Source organism: Lytechinus variegatus, chromosome 10 (genome assembly GCF_018143015.1).
Source record: "Lytechinus variegatus isolate NC3 chromosome 10, Lvar_3.0, whole genome shotgun sequence".
NCBI lineage: Eukaryota > Metazoa > Echinodermata > Echinoidea > Temnopleuroida > Toxopneustidae > Lytechinus > Lytechinus variegatus.
In genome coordinates, this window is record NC_054749.1 from 31,242,911 (window position 1) to 31,269,743 (window position 26,833).

Consider the following 26,833-nt stretch of genomic DNA (forward strand, 5'->3'; position numbering starts at 1 on the left):
AAATGGTCCTTATTCATACATTCATCCTTCTCTTGAAGATTCACAGAGTGATTCTCTTTCTTTACTAAGGAGATTATGGTATTGATGGACTTCCATACAGTTGAGATTGATTAGATCAATCGTAACTCTTAATAAGACAGTGCCCTGGCATGCACTCATTCCTTGAATCCAGGAAGCATGTTAAAGGACAAGTCCACCCAAACAAAAATTGAATTGAATAAAATGAAAAATAAGAAAGTTATGACATTTTAAAGTTTTGCCTAATTTCACAAAACAGTTATATGCACATCCTTGTCAGTATGAAAATGAGGAGACTGATGACGTCATCCACTCACTATTTCTTTTGTATTTTATTATATGAAATATAAAATATCCTAATTTCTGCTCATTGTCAAGTTAAACAATGACTACTAATTCCTCCCTGAACATGTGGAATTAACATTGTTTGATACTATATGGTTCAGTCAAGTTGATCTTATTGTCCAATCTGTAGAAACTGAAATATTGTATAATTCAAACAATAAGAAACAAAAGAAATAGTGAGGAACATCATCGTCTGTCTCATTTGCACGTCACTGAGTTGTGCATATATCACTGTTATGTGAAAAACAAGTGAAACTTCAAAATGTCATAACTCTTTTTATTCTACATCCGATTTTAATGAAATTTTCAGCATTATGCTAGTTTGATTTTTCTCTATCTATTCAAGTCAACATTTTTCTTGGGTGGACTTGACCTTTAACAGCTGCTATTCAAAAGCTAGTGCTTAGAGACTTCTGACAAGGTAAATGACATCACTGTACCATCAACTTTCATCAACATCAAGTTTACTCTTTCCCCTGTAAAACGAGTACTCCTTCATGAACCATGCCACCTACCTATAACAGATTCCACAGTATCACTTGTAGGATAGAATGGTTGTGCATTTACAGACATGGAGCTAGTAAAGAAAGAACTTGTGCTGTTGCTTGTCGTCAGAGGAATAGGAGGACACGTCGGGAAAAACAGATTCTGTGGAAAAAAAATCACAATATTTGCTATGATTATCATTTCAAATATCATAATTTCAGAAACATAATAGAATGCCATATAAAATGTCATACCTTTTATAATTTTCATCTGATTTCAATGTAATGGTTTGACTGTTTAGCTGCTGGGTGTTTCATAAAGCTCTTCTTAAAGTTACATATAAAGTTAGTGCTAAGTCAGCTCCATAAGGATATCTCATTTATCCAAGAAAGGGTCATCAAGTAAAGTCATTTCTATCTTCGGAAACACCCACCTGGTTTAATTCAACAGTGAATATCCATCTAATATCTACCCCAATACAGGGTGTCCCAATAAGAAATGTAACCAGGGCCCGTATCACAACACTTAGCAATGATCATAGAACATTTTTCTATGGTTGATCCCATTGAGTACAATGTACTATCAATTGTGAAGATCAATCGCTACCTTTTGGGTTACAGGACCCAGAAGATGAGTACTTACTGAATTATCGTCCTTTTCTGCATTGTGTGAACGATGATAGCTAGAAGTTTCAGATATGGATGAATAGCTACTTGATGCACTGTTAGAGCGAGGTTTACCTATGGGTCCCAGACCGCTACTACCCGGGCTATTAAGATTAGATGCATCACCACTCCCGATGTGACCATGGACATTGGGTGGTACAAATGAAAAATCAAGACATAACTCCTGAAGGGAACAAAGAGATGGGTAGAAAAAACATCAATTATTACTCTATTGGGCTTGAGCACTTATTGGGAGTAGATTAAAAATTGAATGACACCAGACTCTAAACAGCAGAGGAAAATCCAACATATTGGGGGTCAGCCGATAATGCAGTATAATCAAACAGAAATTTTATAAATTCCTTTGCTGGATTCTGCAAATTTTAGACTAGGACTTTACCACGAGGGGAGAATAGACTACATAACATATCTTAGTCATACAAAATCAATTACGCTTAATTTGATGGACACCTTCTATTTCGAGTTAAAAACAGCAAGCCAGGGATAAGCTTCAACAGGAAAATTGCAAGGCATATCACATTTCCCTGTTTGGTTTAAATTTCCATTTTTTATGGAAAGTTTTCATTACACACCAAAAGAATGGTTTGCAAAGACAGTCACAATTTCTACTGTACATCAAAAGATGTAAAAGTAAAATTTAATGCAAGTATTTACAGCAACAAAATTTAAAATGATTTTCAGAATTTGCATAAAAATAATTCAAGGTAATACTGTACTACATCTTGTTGCCTACATTGGTCATGTCTTTACTAAATAATTAATTTCATTAAAATTATCAATAACATGATGATGATCATCATCATTATCATCATCACCATCATCAATTATCAACAGTACTTAATAATCAGTTCAACATGACTGAATAGCTATTTCAATCTATTGAAAAAATATAAATCTTCCATATCACTGACTTCTAAGAATCACAAAAATCATCTACATTTCCTAAAAGGTGTCATGTTGTGAGTTTGTACAATACCCAGTCATGGTAGTGCGAGGGGAAACCTAACAATGTGAGTACGGTACATTCAATTATAGAATCAAATCTTATTTCCTCATATCATGATGACATAGTGTAATTTACAGCTGTATGGGTGGATTTCTGAATCAATTGCTGGTAGATTCTTCAAGTGCTCTCAACTATATAAATCCCTCAATTTGAAAAACAAATGAAACAATCAATTTCAATGCACTTATTAAAAGTGCCCAAATTCAATCAAAAGTATGGGATATTTATATCTTAACTGTAATAGGCACAAAAAGACATACATGTTAAGGTAACATTCAAAAGGTATAATAGAATGGTTAATGTAAATTTACATTATTTTATCAACACGGGGGGGGGGGGGGTATTAATTATTGATTGCGTTATTCCATACGGTTTCAGTAGGCAACAAGTTACAACATATCTAAAGCCTGGTATTCTTCTAAATTTGAACTGGAATCAATATAAGTATCCTAAATTATGTACACTAGTAAATATTAAACAACACTGCCTATAGGTGATGCACTGAGATCATCTACATCCTTCTTTTATCACCCATGTTAATAAGGAACTCCAGCCTCAACCTAACAAATGGATAGAAAAGTTTACATGTTTCTTTTCAGAACTATAATATATTACAAGTTTTAAATTCCATCATGGACCAATCAAATGTGGTAAGGATATGAGGAGACTGAAATAAACCCAACTGACATGAGTTATTCACTTACTGTTTGAAGAGAGGGGTTGCTGACCGGATTACTCGTCGACGATGCAGATGATACAGGTGAAATTTGGGATAGACTAGACGTTTGGTCCTCTGTTAATTCACGCTGAGTGTTACTCATTTCCTCTGCAGACATGAGGAATGGAACAATGTAAAGAAACATTTACAGTCAACATGAATTCACACTTCCCATTGACTAAAATATCCTGTGCATAGCAATCACTCTCCTTCAAAACAAATACAATATGTTCCCATTTATGACCAGCCACAAAACACCAGCGAAGGTTCTCTGTAAATAGCCTATTAACATACAGGCTGCGCATATCTCATGCTTGAATGAACACTGATTTAGAACCCTGTTTTCTCCTTATTCTTTGAAGTGCTCACTGAATTTCTTCTACCTTAAAGCAAGTACTTGTATGGGATATTGTTGATCAATTTTAACAATTCTGATATCTACAGTAACATTTTAAAGCTTAGGACGTGCTTTTGAGGTTAATCTCAAACTTTTTGGGTGACTTATGGTGGGGGTGGCAGCTTACATTTGGTCTAACCCAATTTCGTCTACTACCGCTAAGTTGGTCTAAAAACAAAAATTCACATGACCCTTTCCTCCAAAAAATAATGTTGTTAATAAAAAAGATTTGGTCAAATGAATTCAAATCCCCCCTTGTCTAATGCACAACTGGTCAAATGAGAAATTCACATGTACTTTCAAAATACACTTGTTCATTACTTGTCAATTGGTCCAGCCCCATTGGTCTTAATATCAATTCACATAAATTCTTTTGCATATGTACTGTACAATGTAAGTGTTCAAGATGTTAAAAAAAATTATGAAAATAGATTTTAATCTCTCACAAATAAATAAGACTTCACAGTTTTTAGAATTCTTATAGTACATGTAAAAACCATTTTATATGGAGTTAGATATTAATATTAGTTTTACCGGTATATGTTTGATTAACTCCTCAATACCAGCAAAACTGACAATAATTATCAAATGTACAATGTAGCACCAAATAACCGCCTGGTTTGACAGAACAATACCAATGATTTGAGAAATTGTATTATTGATCTATATCAAACTTTTGGGATCTTTGAACAAAAAGCTATAACATTGATGAGAACAAAACATAGTTTTTACAACTTTTCCATAAACACCGCAATAGTAAGAGTCAGTTAACCATTTTAGAGTACTAGAGATTGATTTAGCAAATTTTAGAACTGAGGCCTTCTAATCAAATGACAGTGTTATATTTTTCTCCTGAAGGCTTTAGGCACAGGTAATGTAACACTCAAAGCTGAAAAATACAACTGAAGAACTGATAATTTATGATTTATTGTGTTACATATGATAGGTACACAACACAAGGAAGTGTAATCATGTTACAGAATTCTAGAGGAAACTTGGTAGAAAGCTATTCCATGCTCAATACAGAAATGCCTTCTTTAGCAATGGTGCAATATGTGAATTTAAATATTGGACTATTTCCAACAATCTAATCTTAATTGATTTTTTAAAAAAAAATCTGAATTTGACCACTGATCATATATTGTGCCCTCTCTAACAAATTGTAATTTTGATTGTAATAAAAGTCAATAACAGATGCATATCTTTAAATCTTATCCTGAACTTTTCTTCCCATTTCTTGCTTAAAGCTAAAAAAAAAATGAATTTGAACTTTGAAAAAAAAAATTATAATACAAGAAATAAAATATAAATTTCGAGCTCTTCCTGTAGCAGAAAATTTGCCCAGTGGAGTCTGGACTTCTGCACTGTTTTTAACGATTCTCTGTAGAAACACCCCGTACATGTATGTCTGCTTGCATCATTATTACACTAAGAGAGGTGGAAGTCATTAAGATGTCCCAATACAATAAACATAATGGATTAAAAAGTTTTGAAGGGAAAGGGGTTAATTCTACCTTGCAACATCAAAAAAAAAAAATTATTTTAATAATGAAAATATGATCCACAAGGATTAAAATTTAATGTCCCGGATAGTTCATGCCCATTCTTTTAAATTAATATGCATTAAACTTACGGTCTACATGTGCAAATGCACAGAAAGGTCCCCGTGGGCAGTATCCAGTCTGCTGCATGTCGTTACATTTGGTTGATTTATAGATTTCAGGGTGAAACTGCTGGTCCGTCCGAGTATGACAGTATTGACAAGTATCAATCTGTTCACAGTTGGCTGGGTCACCCCACTCATCTCCTATTTTCACATTAGGGCATGGGGTAGACCTGTAAATAAATCATTAATTCAACAGTTACAAAGATAGAAACTAATTTCATATTTGTAGATACAACAAAGAAGCAAATGAAGGTAGTCGGATGGAGTGGAGATTAGGGAATTCACTTATTTATTTTTATCTTTCCATTGCAGCATGATACATGTATGATGGGGTAGACCTTATTAATAAATCATTTAAACAAAGGAATATCCAAAGATAACCTTGAATGAAACATTAAAATCTTTAATATCAAAGAGAAAATTGCAAAGGAACAAACAGCTTAAAGTCTGTCTGAAGCTTTCATAAAGGGTCAATAATGTGCATTATGTTCAATTATTATTTCACAATCCAATCTTACAAGAGAATAGTGGCCACCTAGTGCTTTTTCAAACATTGGTTCTTTATGAAAATTTGATTTTCATTTTTTAATCTACATGTATTACCCCCTCTTGGTAATGTTTATTTTTCTTTTAAAAGGGCATTTTAAACATGCACAGCATACATATTTCTTACAAATTCAATTTAGGATTTATTTATACAAGTTTTTTAATTTATACCATGCACCACCAACAAATAAAAAAGATTATTCAAGTATTTTCATCACAGAATGTAAATAAACTTCCAACTGTGTACATGTACATGTATGAGGGCAAACTTTGTGTACAAACCCATGTATTCATGCCATTTCTTGAATAAACTGATCAATTTAACAAGTTTACAACCTAATCCCTATTTATCAAAACTATGTTTGAAAAACCATAGTTTCTATACATTTTCCATTGAAATGAATACAGGCAGTAATCTATTCTGACAATTTTTTTTACAAAGTACATGTAAAATTGCAAGAGTGCATTCTTTAAAAAATAGTTCAAAACAAAATCAACATCAAGACTAAGCCCTGATGTGCATACATATGTACATGGATATTTTTCATGACAAAGTACAAATTCAAATTACTTTTCTTATCAATGCAAAGCCATTTACATGTAGCTGATGATGTTTACCTTATTTTCAACTTTTAACCCACTGGAGACTGAATAATTTTGCTATATACACGTTTTCCATAGACTCCAGCATGCATACATATCCGCTCAGTCTCTGAGGGGTTAAGTTGATCAATGTACATCACCAACAAGGAATATTTTCTCACCTATATTTGAATTTGCGTGGATTTCTCCTTCTATCCCTGGCATTGTGATATCTAGGACATGCGTAACCTTGACGACATAGCCGAGGGGGTTTGTTACAAGGTTCTGTTTTGTAATTGGCTAATACAAAGTTTGTATCTACATAAAGAGCAAGGGATGAGATATAATCAGGAGTCATTGGTAAAATCACAAAGATATAAAATCAATATTACAATGAGATTGATTATACAATGGAACTCTTGCCACCTAAAAAAGCACCTGGAAAGTGACTGGCTTTCTATGAAAATAGAAAGCAACTGCGTACTACATGTAGAATAGGAAGTACACTGCACATGTACACACAACACATCCATGAACAATTAATTTTGATTAATCGTCATGTATATGTACAATACATGTGTGTATTCAATTTCTAAAGAGATTTTTATTCCAAATTTACTGTGAATGATTACTTTGACATACATATGTACATGTACATGTATCTGCTAAAATAATTTGTTGCTTTATCACTTATGTGATCCTGTATCAAAGGAAATCTCACAAAATCATAAACGGCACATGATCACAACCAGCGCTATTCTCATCTTCATTATTAACTGACATCAACAAACTCTTTCATACATTGTTCATTAATCAATTCACTAATTTTTTTCTCTTCAAATTAATAATACTCATTCAGGAGTCATCATTTCATTCCTACAGACACACAGGGTAATCCCATCCCTACCTCTTCCATGTGTCACACATTATACTCACTTTTAAGAGCAAATTTATCTTCTTTCCTCAAAAAGACTATTCCTTTTCCCGTAAAAATATTCAATTCAAGATCCCTTTTTTGTTTATTCATCAGTATCTCTCTCTGCACTTCTTTTAAGATTATTTGGCAATCTTTAACTGCTTCAGTTATTTCTATGCACCAAATGAAACAATTACTTGGGATTTCAATGATGCAATCCTTCAATTTATATATTTTTGGGGTAAGATCACTTTCCTATGGGCCTCATTTCTAACACAAATAGAAAAAGAATTTACAAGGTCACAATAATTCTTCAAGGCCAATAATAATGAGAACGGTACTATTGAGGCCAATAAAAACTAAAAAGGGCATCAATTGGATTAATGTATTAAGTCATGGAGTTGAGGATCTATTCCCTGATTACAATCAATCGACTTACCTTGCCATCTAGGATCATCTACATACATTGTTTTATCCTTATCTGTTGATACAGCAGGAGGTGCTACTGAAGGAGCCTGTGTGGTGATGAGATTGGCCGTTAGGGATCCTAAGTCACTTGACAGCGTCGTGCACTCTGGAGGCAACACCGAAGGAACCCCCTGTCCTGGAGCCTTTGTCTGGGCCATCTCCCGGATGTCATAGACAGGCTGTCGCAGGTCATGAGGGCCATGTGCAAATGCACAGTGAGGACCGTTCTTGACACAGTGTCCTCTGGCATCGGTCTCATGAACACAGGTTCCTGTCTTGTAGTATCTCAGGTGGTACCTTCTCTCTGTATCTCCTGTATTTCGGTGAAGGTAGGGGCACCTTCAGGTACAAATGAAAAATGCCACTTTACCACAGGAAATAAATGATATAAACATCACTAAAGTACAGTTCTTCCTACTTGGCTATATTTTTTTTGCGAAAAAAATGTGCATACACCACATGCATTCATGGAATGTTACATGTACATCATAAAGTTCAACCAAAGAGTGTCGCAAAATTTTGTAGCTACATGTACAGGCTAAATATGAACATCCAAGAATTGCAACAAAACATTGTATGTATCGATGATACATAAGAAGCCTGTTGCATAAAACTTTTTACCTGAGAAAACTCTGGTAAAAACTGAAAACTTAGGTTAGTCTGATTTCCGCCATTGACTTTAGCACAGGGCAAAAACTCCGGTAAAAACAACCTGAGTTTTCTCAGGTAAAAAGTTTTATGCAACGGGCCCAAGGTACGCCAGGAGCAATGCTGGATTGAGGAGGAAAACATCACAGGCTCGCAGGGGCTAATATTTGGGTAATGTGGTGTCAATGGCTTATATGTATGTCACCTACATGTACATTGTAAGCCCATATTTATGCAGATTTTTCTATGAAATAGGGGGAATAGAGGGAAACACACAATACTATAAAAAAAAAATTTCCAGTGCCCCTGGCAATCAGATAAGACATACGTACGGAGTGTTGCAATTGATAATATTTGCAATCAATCACAAATTTTCTGGGTCCCGTTGCATGGAAGTTACTATTAACTTTGCCATCCAATGGTAACTACTGTACATGGTAATGATGATCAACAGCCAATCAAAATCAAGGATTCCATGCAAGTTAGATGAACATGAACCATTATTGGATGACAAAGTTACCATAATGGTAACTTTCCATTCAGCCCAATTCAGACCCATGCGATTCAATATGAAAAGCCAAATGTCCCAAAATCCCCCAATGGCCTTATGGGAATGTTCCATCTTTTAGGGAAATAAGAAGTTAAAAAAAACAGGACCATTCTGTTAACAAGTGGAATGCCTCTGGCCGTCTCACCTGCATCACGCGGTTCAATATAGCAGCAGTGCTGACTTTGAATACTACTCTAACTCGCACTAGATGTTCAGTGATACATGGTTACTCTTATGTCCACTTTTTATGAACTAGACCAATAAACTTACAGAGATATGATGGTTATTCAACAAAAAACCCCAACATGGCCAAAGTTCATTGACCTTACATGACCTTTGACCTTGATCATGTGACCTGAAACTCGAACAGGATGTTCAGTGATACTTGATTACTCCTATGTACAAGTTTCATGAATCAGATCCATAAACTTTCAAAGTTAGGATGGTTATTCAACAGATACACCCAATTCGGCCAAAGTTCATCGACCTTTGACCTTGGTATGTGACTTGAAACGCGCACAGGATGTTCAGTGATACTTGATTACTCTAATGTCCAAGTTTAATGAACTAGACCAATAAACTTTCAAAGTTATGATGGTAATTCAACAGATACCCCTGATTCGGCCAAAGTTCATTGACCCTAAATGACCTTCGACCTTAATCATGAGACCTGAAACTTGCACAAAATGTTCAGTGATGCTTGATTACTATTATGTCCAAGTTTCATGAATCAGATCCATAAACTTTCAAAGTTATGATGGGAATTCAACAGATATCCCCAATTCGGCCAAAGTTCATTGACCCTAAATGACCTTTGACCTTGGTCATGTGACGTGAAACTCATGCAGGATGTTCAGTGATACTTGATTGACCTTATGTCCAAGTTTCATGAACTAGGTCCATATATTTTCTAAGTTATGATGACATTTCAAAAACTTAACCTCAGGTTAAGATTTCGATGTTCATTCCTCCAACATGGTCTAAGTTCATTGACCCTAAATGACCTTTGACCTTGGTCATGTGACATGAAACTCTAATAGGATGTTCAGTAGTACTTGATTAACCTTATGGCCAAGTTTTATTAACTAGGTCCATATACTTTCTAAGTTATGACGTCATTTCAAAAACTTAACCTCAGGTTAAGATTTGATGTTGACGCCGCCGCCGCCCTCGGAAAAGCGGCGCCTATAGTCTCACTTTGCTTCGCAGGTGAGACAAAAACTGAATGGTTGGCCATCATGAACAGGGCCCTGGTTCAATTTCACAATCAATACATCAATTTTGGCTGTAGCAAATGGTAACTTTGCCATGCAATGGTAACTTGCATGGAATCTTTGATTTTGACTTTTGAGTGGCTGTTGAAAACATCGTTACAATGGTAGTTACCATTGGATAGCAATGGTAATCCAATGGTACATGTACATGTATCTTCACTGAAATCATTGATTCTCATTGGCTGATTAGTATTGTTACCATGGCAGCTACATGTACCATTGGATTGAAAATTGTAACTTTTATGCAACAGGGACCTGGATAGTCTACACATGTAAGTCACATCTTTTGAGACCATAGAAATGTACAGTGTATTTGACTAAGAAAATGGCAAGATGTTATTAAGATATGTTTGTATATATACATGTATTCTGGTCTGAGATAATGATTTGATTTACAAACAAAAAAGGCAATCATTTGACTTAATATCAACTTCAACAGAGTGTACTGTATTCAAGAAGGGTTTCACTTTAATATGCTCAAGTCATGATCTTTCCTTGAGCCAAGAACTACAGTATGATTGTCTACAGATATAGAAACATAATTGTAATATTTTGCTGTCTGTTACTGCACAATGCACTTTACTTTGTGACTTTGTCATAATTTGTTTATCACATGGAGAAGCATTGTTCTGGGAGATTAAATTTGTCACAGAAGTTTCAGAACAACAAGATACAGTATTCTTTTTCCCCCCATACATTTAAATTGGAATGTTTGTAATAATTTGGTATAATAAATACAAAATAGTAATTTTTGAAGCAATGAATTGCTTGCCATCTGTGGATACACTTTCTTCACCTTTGTTTTTTCCCCCCTTAAGATTCTTCATGTACACCTGACATGTACGATATGTCTTTCTCTCTTTGTTGATAACACTAGTGTATACAAATTCTGTATGCGTGTAGTATTGTACATATCCGTACAATTCAGGACATCATTTTTTATATAGAAATACATTTACATGTACATGTATATGCATACAATACTCAAAGTTCAAATTGCATGTACTAATTGCAAAGAAAGTAAGTAAAAAAGAAGAAAATTCTAACTTAGAATGTAAACATAATTGTTTCATTATGGACAATATTTTTGGATATGAGTACATTTTACTACAGTAAACACTACAATCATTTTTATGCAAGTCTATCAACACAAATACAGAAAAAGATTATATGTACATGTATGAATATCTTTTTGTCAGTACTTACCCTTCATCTACATGTAATTATCATGCTATCAAAGCAAGTCTGAGAAATAGGTAAATGTTACATGTATTGTGGGCCTAATCATTTTAGTATAATCCAACCTACGTACATTGTACAGCAAAGCAAAATAAATATAAGAATGCTATATCTGTAGTGTTCTTTAATTCTAAGTGTTCTTTAATTTCAGAAGTTTGTGGTTTTCTTCTACATTGTAATTTTACAATGCCTACACAGTAACAAAAAAAATAGCACATTGTTTAAGCCTGTCACTCTAACAAGCTGTTCAAATTCTTTTGTAATTGTTTAAACTTTTTAAACTTGTTTAAAAAAACAAACAATCATTTAAACTTTTTAAACAGCGTTTTTACAATGTAATGTAAGTACATGTAACATTTGGTAACAAATATAACACAAATGTTGTAGATGGAGCATACATCATCTGCATACATGTATTTCTGTAAAAATCAAAACATTATTCTAAATGTTTTTTTTTATTCAATGTTGTCTCAATCTAACATCATAACATGCAACAAATAATTTATTTACTTTTTATCTGCTATTCTGTTTCCTTCATTTTTTAAACTTCTTTTTCTAAATATTTTGTTTGGATCTCCCTTCAAAATGAATAACAAAAATATAAATTTCTTTGGCATACATGTAAACTTACTTATTTGACTGAAAGGCTGCTATCCATTAAAAAAAATAATAATACCAATAGTTACACTTTACATGTACACAAACCTGGCTGTGCTGTTTGTTTTAAAACAAATAGGGTGGTTGTTGGAATTGGGCATTCTGCATGTGCAGGACCAGGCCTATTGCAAATCAAAGTCAGATCATGTTCACTACCTTTTACACTATCAAATGGTTTTGATTTGGATGGAATTCTGCTCAGAAACATGAAACCCCTCATTCACCATTCATGACAAATTACTGGTCCGGGCCGAGCTGACCCGAACGCTTGCCTGGGATGATTGCATGCCGTGCCCGTCCCATTTGGACGTCACGCTCCGAACAAAACAAGGCACGCATTTAAACGTGCGGGAGCGCGCCCAAATATGAATCCACTACATTTGCAATAGCACATTGTGAATTGTTTGGATGTAACTACATTGCAGCTGCGGCAGATTTTGCCGGTTTAAACCAATAACACATGATCTTAACAATATCAAAATAGTCTGTGGTAAATTTAACATAAGTTGGTATGTAATACATCGATGATTTCTTCTTGTCGCTTGAACTACTCGAGTGCAAATTTCTGTCAAATTATGTCAACAAGTTTTTTGCGTATCGGCAATAACAAACATGGCGTCATTAACGCACTACAGCTGTGCCATCTCTCAACTCCGAGACAAAAACAATGGCAATACTCACTCATCTCTGTCTTCACAAAGGCCTGAAGTTTCGTCATACTTGGAGCAATATATATCCGGGCTATAATTAAATGTTCCATCACGTTTTCGTATCGGTCTTCTTCTTCGTTGATTAAGAAAATGCCAATGAAAACAAGTAAAAGGTCGATGATTTGGACACTTGTGTTGCAAGAAATCCTGGCATTGTTGTGTACGAAACTCCTTCAGGTAACTGAAAAGTAAAGTGAAAAAACATCATGAAGACAACATGGAAATATTTTGAAACAATCATAGAATGAAGCAGAAAGTATTAATCACAGTATTCGTATACTCACGTATAGTGAAAAGGTTTTTCTGGTTGAGCAGAAACGACTTGATTAGCCGAAGTCTTCTGCTGCTCGGACGGCATTTTGATAACTTCAGCTGTTATTGTACGTGCACGTCGCACGTACGCATACGATGGGAATTAAGCCCGCGCGAAAACCTCTTCTTTGCAAAGCCAATCAGCTTCACTCTGACGTCAAGATCCTCGGCCAGTGAATGAAGTCACATGACCTGGGCTTCCCCCTGACGTCACGTATTTTGGCAAAACAGCTGAGCGATACACACGTGCATTTGTTTACCAAAACAAACTACAAATAACTTTTAATAGCGATTAATTCAAATATCAAGAACTCTTGACAAAACACAAAATGAATAATTCTAAAAATTGTATGCTTGACTGGCCGAGGTTTCGCCAGGCAAAGGCATTTTGATTAGGCAGAAACTCACGACATGGCATGCCACTTATTATACAGGCCTGTCCTCGCGATCAAATGGGCATTCCGGAGTCATTCTATAACATGACTACAAAAAATGGTGCTCGGATATTCAAGGCTGGAGTTTATAATTCATCTTTTTAGAAGAAGAAAAATGTAGATTTCTAACATTTATTTTCTTGCCGATTGTCGTTTTACTAATCTTGCAAAATGTATTCGTACATGCATGACTTTGGATTTAGTTTTAAATAATTAGATACTTCAGGTGATAATTACTGGCAGGTTGAGTACTGGTAGTGTACTATCCGGCGGCACCCACAATCATGGTTTTACTGTTACGCGCTAACAAATCCTTGCGATGTTGTTAATCAATCGGATTTCTTCCAACTCTACCGAACGCTTTTAAACATGCTAACGAATGAACAGAGGGAATCGATAGACAAAAAATGGCAGATAATGCACTCTAACACCCCCCCCCCCATTCACACCTATTCACTCGACAATCGGCAGTGATTACAAAAGGGCGATTCCATACTAGAAAATAAGTCAACTATTTTCGCAACATTTTTCAACCTATTGTCCAAACAAACGAAGAACTTCATTTTGTTTTATGGTAATTAAGACTACTACTGGGTAGACATATGCAAAAATGACAACCAACAAAAATATGCTGTCCATGGGTGAATTAGAGGTGAAAATGTTACGTGTCGTACGGGACATTTCTGAGTCCCATACGACACAAAACATTTTCGACCTTTATTCAGCCATAATCAAATATTTTTTAATGGTAATCAGTTGTTCACATGACTACCCACTATAACTTTACTATTGACCAAACATATTTTTTCATTGCTCAAGCAATCAGCTAAGAGACTAGAAATTGTTGACAAAATGTCCCGTGATACGACACGTACGGAATCGCCCAAAAGCACATTTCCTTTGAAAATGGTATGAGCCTGTAGTCAGGCATGAATCTTTTGTCTTTCAGTTTGTAAGAAAAAATCCAGTTAAGCACATGCCTGACATAGTTTGCTCGCATGGTGCCTTCGAATAGCATGGTTAATTTGCTATCACTCTCTCTTTTCAAAGAACCCGAAATGATTGAGTGAATTGCTCACGAAAGAGCGAGTATTTCGGTGGTTTGTACTTCATCGTCATCTTTCAAATGCTCTAAGAGTTTTATGCTGCATTGCTTCTGGAGAAGAAAAATATCAGTTCAAAATGCCTGTGACTCGTCGTCAAAATCGTGGATTCTTCGACCGATACGATAGTCGGCGGGAACGCAGAGATCAGAGATTCGGCGGCGGATTTGGGCGGGGTCCTACCGACACTTTTTCAATAACAGAAGAAGTCATGGCGTTGGAAGAAGAAAGTGCAGTCGGGGCAGAAGAGACATACGATACTGGCGCAACGACAGCAGTAGCTGCAGCCGTCTCCCCGACCACGAACGGTTCAGAGTCACCAGCAGTTTGTGGATACGAGGCTCAGTTCGAATCCCCGCTGGATAAGAAATATGTATGTCCTGTCTGTCTGTCGGCGCTCCGTGACCCTTTGCAAACGAAATGTGGGCACAGGTTTTGCAAAGTGTGTTTGACGCTGGCAAGTGGGTAAGAAGTTCCCTTCAAGTATTGTACTTTATCTAAAGACTTACAAAATAGCTTTTAAAAAGAAAATCGTGCAGGGTTATTCTATTCAGACGGTCGATTTTCGGGAAAAAATGGATTGACATCAATGCCGGTAAGAAATTAACGATATTATGAAAGTGCTTTGAACATTTGACTGGCATGAGAATACTGTCAGTCCCTAACTTACATTCCACTACTTGTCATTGGAAAAGTCATATTATATTATAGAATAGCCTATATTTCTGAAGGAAAATTGCCGTGATTTCATTAAATGTATTGTTTTTTTTTTCCTTTGATTTTCAAAAACTTTAATACTGGTCTCTACTTTCTCTAGACCGGGGAATGTGGCCAAATGCCCTCTGGATAAATTATTCTTTGATGTCCGCAGTGAAGTAAGTATAGATTTGTTAGTCTTCATCCCCCCTTTCCCCCTCCTCCTCCTCCTTCTCTTCGCATCATAGCTTTTCATCCTCCTCCTCTCTCTTCGTCACCTTCTCATTTATCATCTTTGTCTTCTCCTTAATTCTTCTCCTTTTTCTTTTTTTTTCTTCTTCTCCTCCTTCTCCTTCTTCTTCTCCTCCTTCTTATTCTTCCTCCTCTTCTTTTCTTCTTTCTTCTTCTTCTTCTTCTACTACTACTACTACTACTACTTCTTCTTTTTCTTTTTCTTCTTCTATTTCTTCTTCTCCTGATTCCAGTCACTATGTGACAATTTCTGTCATTGTTAATTTAGAATCTTAAGAACATTTATCATATTCATGTTAATAAATCAAATCATATGGTCTTATGCAGATTTTTTTCGCTGGGGGAGACAAAACATGTGAAAATATCTGAACTGCCCCTGCACCCCCTCCCTTCCGATGCTTACGGCCATGGTCCATTTCAACCCTTACCACATCCTCCGCAGAATGATAAATTCTGGTCAGAATGGCTCGCGCCTACAGTTCTTATTCACCTTTTATACTAAAAAACGGTTATCAAAATATCACAAATTGATGAGTACACTTGTCAAATCCCATCCAAGGTTAGTGGATGACAGTGAACATGTCCTGTGCTGTGGTCTGAGGTCCGATGTTCGAATCCATCCACAAGCAAGACATTATAAATTTCCCCCTTAATGTTTCATGTTAACTCGTGTATTATAAAAGAAAGTTATAGCCAACGTATCAAGTGCCAATGGAAAAGGGGAATATTATCATCATCCCTTAGTTTTTTTTTTTAATTCTTCAGGTGTTTGAAGATGTTGCAATGAAGAGGGAGGTTTTATCATTGATAGCACTCTGCGCTAATGTAGACTGTGAATGGAAAGGAGAACTTCGATTATTGGAGGTTAGTTTGGTGTTTTTTTTATTGCAAATATTGACAATTTAAGTTAATTCAAATTAATGTCTTTTCTTTCCTTTTTTTTGTTCGTTCATTTGATTGTGTGTGCTTTACTTCTGACCGCATGCGTGCAAAACATTTTTTTTACTTAATTAAGGATGAAGAACGAACAAGTACGAGAAGTGAATACAATTTTTTTCATGAAATGTCTGGTAGACAGTTCATGAAAAAAATTTACATGGATCCTCGTTTTTTATTTCGTAGGGAATTGTCAGATGACTTGTCCTTCAAATTCATTTGAGTTACATCACAGATAAAATAGTTGAATATATATTAAATTATTCAGGAGCACATCCGCGATTGCCCCCATGAGATGATACCATGTTCTAATGGATGCCTCACACATCATAAGAGAATGGAGACAGAGGAGCATCAGATGAACTGTCCTTCAAGATTGGTAGAATGTACATTCTGCCAGCAAAGCGTGGCATTCAAATCACTCAGTGTAAGCATTTCAAAATTTCTATCTTCGGGCATATTATTCATATAAGTTGTTAATAATCATCTTCATCATCATCATCACCATCATCATCATCATCATCACCATCATCACCACCACCACCATCATCATCGTCATCATCATCATCACCATTATCATCATCATCATCATCACCCCCACCACCATCATCATCATCATCATCACCCCCACCACCACCATCATCATCATCATCCCTACCACCACCCCCATCATCATCATCATCAATCATCATCATAATTATCATCATCATCATCATCACCCCACCACCACCACCACCATGCACCACCGTCATCATCATCAGCAGCAGCAGCATCACCCCCACCACCACCACCACCACCATCATTATCATCATCATATTTGGCGCACTGTCTTAGCAAACCAATGAGCGAGTAAAATGATCGAGCGAGTCCATAATCGCAACTTTAAAAGTAATCTTTTGATATCATTGAATTATGAAATGGTTTTAATTCATGGTGTGTTTTTTCAATGCATCCATGTGCGTTGTCACAACTCAGTTTGATTAAATCAAGACTAATTGGTGCTATATTCAACCTCTATATGGTGTATTTTTATTAACACCTGAGGATGCGTTCATCTCACAACACCAGCCGTTGTTTTTAACTCCGTAGTTTATACCGTGTAATACCCATCCCTGGTATGATGATGAAGCTGTTTTATTTCCTTTCGAATTTCTCTCAGCAACATCAACAGCTGTTATGTCCAAGATATGCCATAGATTGTCCCTTGTGTGGGAAGGCCAACATCATAAGAGAGGATGTGAGTATATTACATTCTTGAATTATTGCCAAACATTTATCCCCCATGCAAAACAATATCCGCTCCCGCATGCATTGGCTGTCTCTCTTTGAGCGAGTTTGTTATATTCTTTACATGCAGTTAAAAGGAATGGCTTTGAAGAATCTCAAATTCGACTTATTATACCGTGGTCTATTTATTGAGATAGCTAATGAAAACAACATTTATAAATACCAAAATATCTATTGCAGTAATGATTTTTCCCTCAAATTTATGAGAACTCTTTAACAAGTCATTATGGGTTGCGCAAAAATACAGACTGGGGCGAGACATGAAAAAAGTGTTCAATTTTCATATTTCAATCATTTTTTTTGTATCAATTCAATATCAGTTCAAATTTATTTCAACATCTGAATATAAAATACAAATAATACATATAATAAAATATAAAGTATTAACCAAGATACCAAGAACTTGATTAACAACTGTTTAACTCCTTAGACATCGTTGGAGTTTCCCTGAAAGATTTTGACTCAAAGGTAAAAATGAAATCGAGATTTTCTTGACCTTTATTATATCTTATGACATCATTTTGTTTCACAGATGCCAAAGCACACGGATCACAAAGATGGCGACTGTCCTAAATCTATGGTTCCTTGCAAATTTGGCGCAATGGGATGTCATGCACAGGTACAATTTCTACAGTATTCCTGTGTCTTGTAATTACACTCCCCTCTCCCACTTCTCACTCTCCCTCTTACTATCTGTCTTTCCTACCCCCCCCCCCCCCTCTCTCCCTCTCCCCACTCTCATCCCTCCCCTCTCTTTCTCTCTAATTGGTATTGCATTTTAGTACTTAACTTTAAAGGTGAGTTTCAACGGGGAACGTTAACAATTGCGAAGGATTCGAATGTAGGAGAAGTGGCAGAGTGCACAATATGAGATATATAACCATCATTTTTCCAAATTTTTAGACTACCTGAAAATTTGTGTGTAAAGACCATAAATATAATTGTAGCATTCTGTAAAAATGATATTGATTTTTTTTTTAAATAAACGTTTTGAAGTAAAAAAAAAAAATAAAAATAAAAGGATATGTCAGGCTATTTGACAATTGCTTTCAACTAATTTCTGTTTAACCTTTAAAACATAGAATTAACACCAACAAATGTTATTAGGGCAGTTTTTATTGAAACTATTACAGTTTATTACAAGTATTACATGTACTACAGGGGCCGCGGAAACGGAGGGGGGTCTAGGTGGGCTTGATGAGCCCCCCTCCCCCAACACACCTTTTTTTCTTCCCAAAACCGGATACAAAAACGTAAAATTACCATCTGATTGTGATTTTTTTGGAATGGGCAGCCCCCCTCCCCCACTATATAAAAAATCCGGTGGTCTTAATCTTATGCAAAACATGGTAATAAACGGTATGGATATGCATATATTTTCGTGTTCTAAAATTGCTGTGCACGCAATCTATCTCTATCGGTATCAAATTATAAATATGATCTCACAACTAGGAACCAAATATCACATCAATCTCCTCACCCACTCTTCATCTGATTCGGCACCCGATATCACACCAAACCCACTTCACTCGTCATCTATTTTGACACCCAATATCAAACAAACGCAATGCTCGTCATCTAATTCGACACCAAATATCACATCAAACTCAACACTCACTCGTCATCTAATTCGACAACCAATTACACACCAGACTCAACACCCATTCGTCATCTAATTCGACACCCAATGTCACACCAAACTCAACATTTACTCGTCATCTAATTCGACACCCAATATCACGCCAAACTCATCATCCACTCGTCATCTAATTCGACAACCAATATCACATCAATCTCATCTCTCGTTCGTCATCTAATTCGACACCCAATATCACACCAAACTCAACACTCGTCATCTAATTCGACACCCAATATCACGCCAAACTCATCATCCACTCGTCATCTAATTCGGCACCCAATATTACACCAAACTCAACACTCGTCATCTAATTCGGCACCCAATATTAAAGGAAACTAAAACCCAAGAAGAGAAGCAATCTTATTGCAAAGAGTAAAATTAGAGGAACAAATTAAAAAAAAAGTTTCATCAAAATCGGTTATGAAATAAGCAAGTTATAGACATTTTTAAAGACTGTACTTTGTATGGGGATCCTCAAATTGGCAAATGTCCTTCAAAATGGCTGATTTTGTGGACAACTCTCCATTTGTTTTGTACACAAATTTTCACATTTCCCCCTTTATTTTACATAGTTCACGTTATCTCCTCCTGACCTTGACATATGTGGTGTGAATTATATTTTCCCGTGACATATTTCGTGCTCAGAAGGAGGCAAGATGCAATTAGAAAGATAATGAGGGAAATCTGAAAAATTGTGTACAAAACAAATGGAGAGTTGTCCACAAAATCAGCCATTTTGAAGCACATTTGCGAATTTGAGGATCCCATAGAAAGTACAACAAGAATTTTCAAACTCCCATAACTTGCTTATTTTATAACAGATTTTGATGAAACTTGTTTTAAATTGTTCCTCTCATTTTATTCCTTGCTATAAGATTGCTTCTCTTCTTGGGTTTTGGTTCCCTTTAAACCAAACTCAACACTCACTCGTCATCTAATTCGACACCCAATATTACATCAATTTCATCTCCCGTTCGTCATCTAATTCGACACTCAATATTACACCAAACTCAACGTCCACTCGTCATCTAATTCGACATCCAATATCACACAAACTCAATGCTCGTCATCTAATTCGACACCCAATATTACATCAATTTCATCTCCCGCTCGTCATCTAATTCGACACTCAATATTACACCAAACTCAACGTCCACTCGTCATCTAATTCTACACCCAATATTACACCAAACTCAACACTCACTCGTCATCTAATTCTACACCCAATATTACACCAAACTCAACACCCACTCGTCATCGGATTCGGCACTCAGAAGCACATCAATCTCAACACTCGTCATCTAGTTCGACACCCAATGTCACACCAGACTCAACACACACTTAAAACTTAAAACTGCAATTAGCCAAGTACCTGCTCCTGCCATCTTTCTTTCTACTTAGTGTATTGCATTTCTCTATCCCTTCTGTTTTCTCCCCCTCACCTCCAATTCTCTTATAATATTGTATAACGTAAATATTTCCTCACATGATCCATCGCTTACATTTTTTAAGTGCACACAAATTGTATGTATTTCTAAACAAAATTATTATTACGACCCATTTGTTGGAGTTTTGTAATGTAACTAAGTTAGGGGCTTGCCTCTTGTACAAGCTTTGCTTTTTTGGCAAGTCCCTCCGTTTTACTTTTAAATACAAATGTCATTTGAGATAAATTTATTTACTGAATTGTGTTCCTTAAATTTATGATTATTTATATATACATATTATATTTTGTAGTATTTTCGACCTTGTTTTGTTAGCTTTATCATATTATTGTTTTGTTCATCATATTACTGTGAAATGGAAATAAATAAATCAAACCAAATCAAATATCAAATCACACTCGTCATCTAATTCGGCACCCAATATTACACCAAACTCAACACCCACTCGTCATCTAATTCGACACCCAATATCACATCAAACTCAACACCCACTCGTCATCTAATTCGACACCCAATATCACATAAAACTCATCCCTCATTCGTCATCTAATTCAACACCCAATATCACATCAATCTCATCACTCACTCGTCATCTAATTCAACACCCGTTATCACATCAAACTCATCTCCCGTTCGTCATGTAATTCGACACCCAATATTAAACCAAACTGAACACTCACTCGTCATCTAATTCGACACCCAATCTCACACCAAACTCAACATTTACTCGTCATCTAATTCGACACCCAATATCACGCCAAACTCATCATCCACTCGTCATCTAATTCAACACCCAATATCACATTAATATCATCTCCCGTTCGTCATCTAATTCGACACCCAATATTACACCAAACTCAACGTCCACTCGTCATCTAATTCGACACCCAATATTACACCAAACTCAACACTCAATCGTCATCTAATTCGACACCCAATATTACACCAAACTCAACACCCACTCGTCATCTGATTTGGCACTCAGAAGCACATCAACCTCACCACTCACTCGTCCATAATTCGGCACCCAGTGGCACATCAATCTCATCCCTGACTCGTCATCTAATTCAAAACCCATAATCATTCCAAACTCGATACTCGTCATCTAATTCAAAACCCAATATCACACCATACTCATCACTCACCCGTCATCTAATTCGGCATCCATTATCATACCAGATCAAACTCATCACTCGTAATCCAAATTCGGTACCCAAATCCACAACAAACTCACCACTCGTCAACTCGTTCACTGATTCGGCACCCAATATCACACCAATTTCGTCACTCACACTTCCTCTAATTCGGCATCCAATTCTACAACAAACTCGTCACCCACTCCTCGCCCATTTCGGCACCCAATATCACAACAAACTCAACATCACGAGTCATTAAATTCGGCACCAGTTAAATTCGATACCCAACTTAACATTCAACTTGTTAAACATTTCGGCGTTCTATCCAGCACCAAACTCAATAATCAACCATCAACCTCGGCACACAAATTAGAATCTTCTTAATTCGACACCCATTCCGACACTTCCCCCAAAATGTCCAGAGCCGTGAGACGTCTCTTGGACTTGGTCATGTTTATATCATATCTCATTATTCAAATTTAACATTTGAAATGGCAGGCAATTCGGCACCATGACGCTAACGAGTCCAATACACGACTCTCCTAATTATGTATTACCCGAATTGACCCTGGACCTAAATTCCCAACCTGACACTCGACTCTTATTTGGCACCCATTACCTTTTCTACGTCAATTCTAACTTTTTAATCCAGCAAACACGTCGGCACCTTAATAAATCTTTTATGCCTCGTTGTCTTTCGTCAACCATTCAGGCATTCGGGTTGACCATAATGATCATAAATTACCTTAAATTTAGCAGCCAAATGAACTACAATAAACACTATCCTTGTGAATTTACACCCAATGATAACCTTACTGGTTTTTCAATCATTTGACCAAGAGCCATTTATGATTCAATCATCTGTAACATTTCTGTATTACAGGTTCGACGATGTGATCTTCAGCTGCACAGTCAGGAATCCCAAGGTCTGCACCTAGATCTCTTGCTAGCTCACTGCACGACACAGACACAGCTTATCCAGGAACAGGCTTCCACTATACATGAGCTACAAGAATCTTCCTCCAGGTTGGTCGGACAGAATGCAGATGCTGACAGGTTTGTCAACCTCCTTCTATATCCTTTTTTTATTATTCTAAATTTACTCACCCTGGCTGATGAAGATATTTTTGCAGGGTAATTTTTGCAGCTTTGCCGATAACTGCAGTTAATAATTGGTAAAATTCAGTCGTTTGTACTTAAATATATTGGCCGAAGGTTACTCACAAATAGTGTAAGCAGTTCTTCTGTAACTCCGAGAACAGTATGTAAAATATTCATGTGAAAATAACATCTATGGAGCAGAGACATCACCTATTACAATTCTGTATAAAGGCATGTTAAAGAATGTGACTAATTGAGTGGAAAATTGACATATTGCTGTACTGCCAGTAAACTTAATATAATTCCCGTTCCCGCTTGATACACGATGAAAAATACTCTCTCGCGTCTCTATTATGGTACAACGTGATTTATACGGCATTTCGTTTATCAACAGGAAAATAAGAGAGCTTTCAAGAGAGGTTAGCAGTTTAAAGGGCGACCTGTCGATTATGAAGAATACCAATTACACGGGTCAACTCAACTGGAAAATCCAAATATGCTCACGTGACTTTAGTGCACCACTTCTGAGTCCACCTTTCTACACCTCCCCGGCTGGATACAAGCTCCGCCTCTGCCTTGAATTGAGGGGTCATGTGACACGCTCAGATTCCTACACGTCCATCTTTATCATGTTATGCAAAGGAGAGAACGACATGAACCTGTACTTCCCGTTCAGTGCCGTTTGTACCCTGACGCTCTTTGACCAGGCGGACTGTGAGAATCACCTCAACACCAACATCACTTGCCATAAGATGCCACGCCCTCATGAGGTCCAGAGCACCATGCAACGGCGTGGTAGGCTGCAGTTCATGAAGACGGACACTCTTATCAATGGTCGATTCTGCAATGCAGGGACGCTGTTCATCCGGGCTCGTGTGTCTACCCTACCTTCATCCCACACCACATAGCAGAGCACTCATCGAACACCTTGCGGATCTAGAGTCCAGTTCATGTAGACAGACACTCTTACCATGGAGCTACTAAGTAGCTCCATGCTGTTGCTACTTGATTCTGCAAGACAGAGATGTTGTTCATCTGGGCTTCTGTGAGCGCCCTGACATCAGTACATCCACACCACATAGGAAAGTAAAGGATCACAACAAAGCTGCTAAGTCCGGGCCTACATGGCATATCTCGTGGTCACTTATTTATCTATTTGTTGGAGGGCATAGGTGTGATCATGGATGCTATTTTTTGTATTCCAACTCCTTCTTTGATAATCATACAGTAATTTTATATATTTATTGATTTTTACCATAGCAATAAAAATTACAAATATTTATTATTTTGTGCCTGAGATGTTTTCTATGTAGTTTCCTATATCCTGTTAGTTCTACATTTTGTATTTGTAATTGTATTAGGGCGTGTGGTTTTATTCCTTCGTAATGCTTGTGTAAATTTGTGTTATCTATCTTACTTTGCAAAGTTTTTGATATTGTTGAGATATTTATATACAAATACAAATGAATAAAAGTCGGTAAGAGGACTTGTCATGTGTTCAACGACCAATATGTATAGTTTCTGAAACCACATTGCCCCGAATTGTCTTTATGTGCCATAAAAACATATATTGCTGAGTATAACTCAATTTCCATATAAAGTATTAAATAAGGTACGTTTTACTCGCCACTCTTTGGCATCAACTATCGGAAGCATCATACAATTCGAATTTAGATGCTCCAAAGTCAAGTGCAATATTATTAGCTCAATCACTCGCACACTGCGTCCGATAATCACGATATCTTCAAGAATAACTTGCCAGTCATTTTATAATTCGAAGAAAATACATTTTTCATTCATCCAGCTGAATTGTGGAATTCTTGAAAATACTCGCAGATCAATATGTATATGTAGTTATATTTTGCTCTCAACTACTTTTTCCATATCATGTATGTGACACTCTTTCCATGCAACCATGCATGGGTGCCCTGCTAATTGAGAGCAGCAGAGCTGCAAGTCAGTGCGCCATCTATTGTTTGGTATCTATCATTCTACTAGTATTTCAGTGGCTCCGGTGCAGTCCTTCGTGAGCATATACTTTCATGCGGGCCTTCATGATCCAAAATGTTTTCTTTTTCACAACTTTACTTATATTAAATCTCTAAAAACCCGTCATGTAGATTTAAGCTGTGTTGCCAAAATGTTTGACACGAAATGTGAGACAATATTGATGAACCTCAGAAGAATTATTCATTCGGCATAACAACTATCATGACTATAGCTTGCCTACACAGCTAGTTTATGGTGAATAATTTACCATCAACAGGAAAAATCTAATTAGGACGTGTGAATATTTTTATCAGTAACTTTCTTTCTTGTCTTATGGACTGATATGATGTTATGTGTTTAATTGTATTTTAGTAATTTTATGTCATGATATTAAAAGGATATATATGTGTAAAAAAATAGATGACAATTTTTTGTTTTGCGTGTGATGTCTACGTATACAGTTTCTGAATCATACAACATCATTGATATAAAGAGAACAGACATGACTTCCACCGGCAATTTTGGACAAAAAGGGGGAAAAGGAAGTAATTCATAACGATCAAGGTTTTTATATGGGGACAATTATAATTTCGTTATTATTAGTCAGAAAATAGCGAAATGTTATCTCACAGTCAAAATTTCCCTCCATATCTGTCAAGAATAAAGGGCTTCACTACAAAAAAATGGAGGGGGGTGGATTATTTCATATTTTTCAATTCCAAAAGGGGGAGGACACCAACTACATGTATTAATTACCAAATAATTAAGAGGACTTGCATTCTGTTAACCTCGGTGCATTTTCTTTCATCAAATGTGAAGCAAATTATATCCCAGAGGCTGGGCAAGGGGGATTGTAAATAAAATTACGGACACCCCCCCCTCCCAAAATAAACACGATACGATAACAAAAACTGTCATCAGGTGAGATTATAAGCAACAAATTGAAATCGATCCAAAAATTCTAATTTCTGACAAATTTAGAATGCGATGTGTTTACATTTATGGGGAGTGGAGAAAACATTCTCATTTAGTAAAATACGACACTGACGAGAAATAAATCAATTTCTACTCACTTGACCCTGCTGCGTCACTGATTCGTATCGTCGAAAATCATTTCACAAAATGATTGAAATTTTAGATTTAAAGCTAGTATTCTGAGAAAGAGAATGCATTAAAAGTGCATTATAGAGCGGATGAAGAACATATTAAAAGACCAATTTGAGCTCTGTAACAAGCTAAGGGTTGCTAGTGCACGTACGCGGCTTTGCGTTATAAGCGGCACTCTTGTTTTTAGGAACCACCATTTTATATATAATGAAAAATTACCCTTTCATATCATTCATGACTAGAATGACGCTTATTATTAATAATAAACATTTCATATAAATTGAGACCCTTATTAATGCTGTCAAGGTTCTGGACCCCCCCCCCTTACATGATAAAAACCAGTTACATGTATTTCATCTTCATAAATTTATAGATCATTGTGCCTTTTTGTTTATATGTATATATTTTTCTCTAGTATTGGGAGGGAAAAAAATCTAAGGATGACCGTTTTTGTAAAATAGTAGGCCTACATCTTTTTACAAAG

At 36.3% G+C, this 26,833-nt stretch overlaps 2 protein-coding genes across 3 annotated transcripts in view; one reads left to right on the plus strand and one right to left on the minus strand.

Moving 5' to 3' along the window:
• LOC121422398 (RING finger protein unkempt homolog) overlaps positions 1-13,519 on the minus strand; it is a 29,830-nt gene extending 16,311 nt beyond the window's left edge. Inside the window, exons 1-8 of one of the 2 annotated variants that reach the window (XM_041617411.1) lie at positions 13,197-13,519; positions 12,884-13,093; positions 7,806-8,173; positions 6,633-6,768; positions 5,290-5,492; positions 3,246-3,367; positions 1,492-1,698; positions 879-1,011 (exon numbers count right to left, since the gene is read on the minus strand). In XM_041617411.1, the coding sequence (XP_041473345.1) occupies positions 879-1,011; positions 1,492-1,698; positions 3,246-3,367; positions 5,290-5,492; positions 6,633-6,768; positions 7,806-8,173; positions 12,884-13,093; positions 13,197-13,270 (1,453 nt within the window). In that variant the 5' untranslated portion in view covers positions 13,271-13,519. The remainder of the gene's footprint in view (positions 1-878; positions 1,012-1,491; positions 1,699-3,245; positions 3,368-5,289; positions 5,493-6,632; positions 6,769-7,805; positions 8,174-12,883; positions 13,094-13,196) is intronic. The other variant, XM_041617410.1, reaches the window with a different exon arrangement.
• A 1,186-nt stretch (positions 13,520-14,705) lies between these two features.
• Positions 14,706-25,661, plus strand: LOC121423082 (TNF receptor-associated factor 6-like). Its single transcript, XM_041618366.1, has 8 exons — positions 14,706-15,226; positions 15,579-15,636; positions 16,475-16,573; positions 16,914-17,072; positions 17,805-17,882; positions 18,465-18,551; positions 23,036-23,208; positions 23,648-25,661. Exons 1-8 carry the CDS (start codon positions 14,841-14,843, stop codon positions 24,159-24,161), a joined length of 1,554 nt encoding a protein of 517 aa, XP_041474300.1. The 5' UTR covers positions 14,706-14,840; the 3' UTR covers positions 24,162-25,661.
• The last annotated feature ends 1,172 nt before the right edge of the window (positions 25,662-26,833 follow it).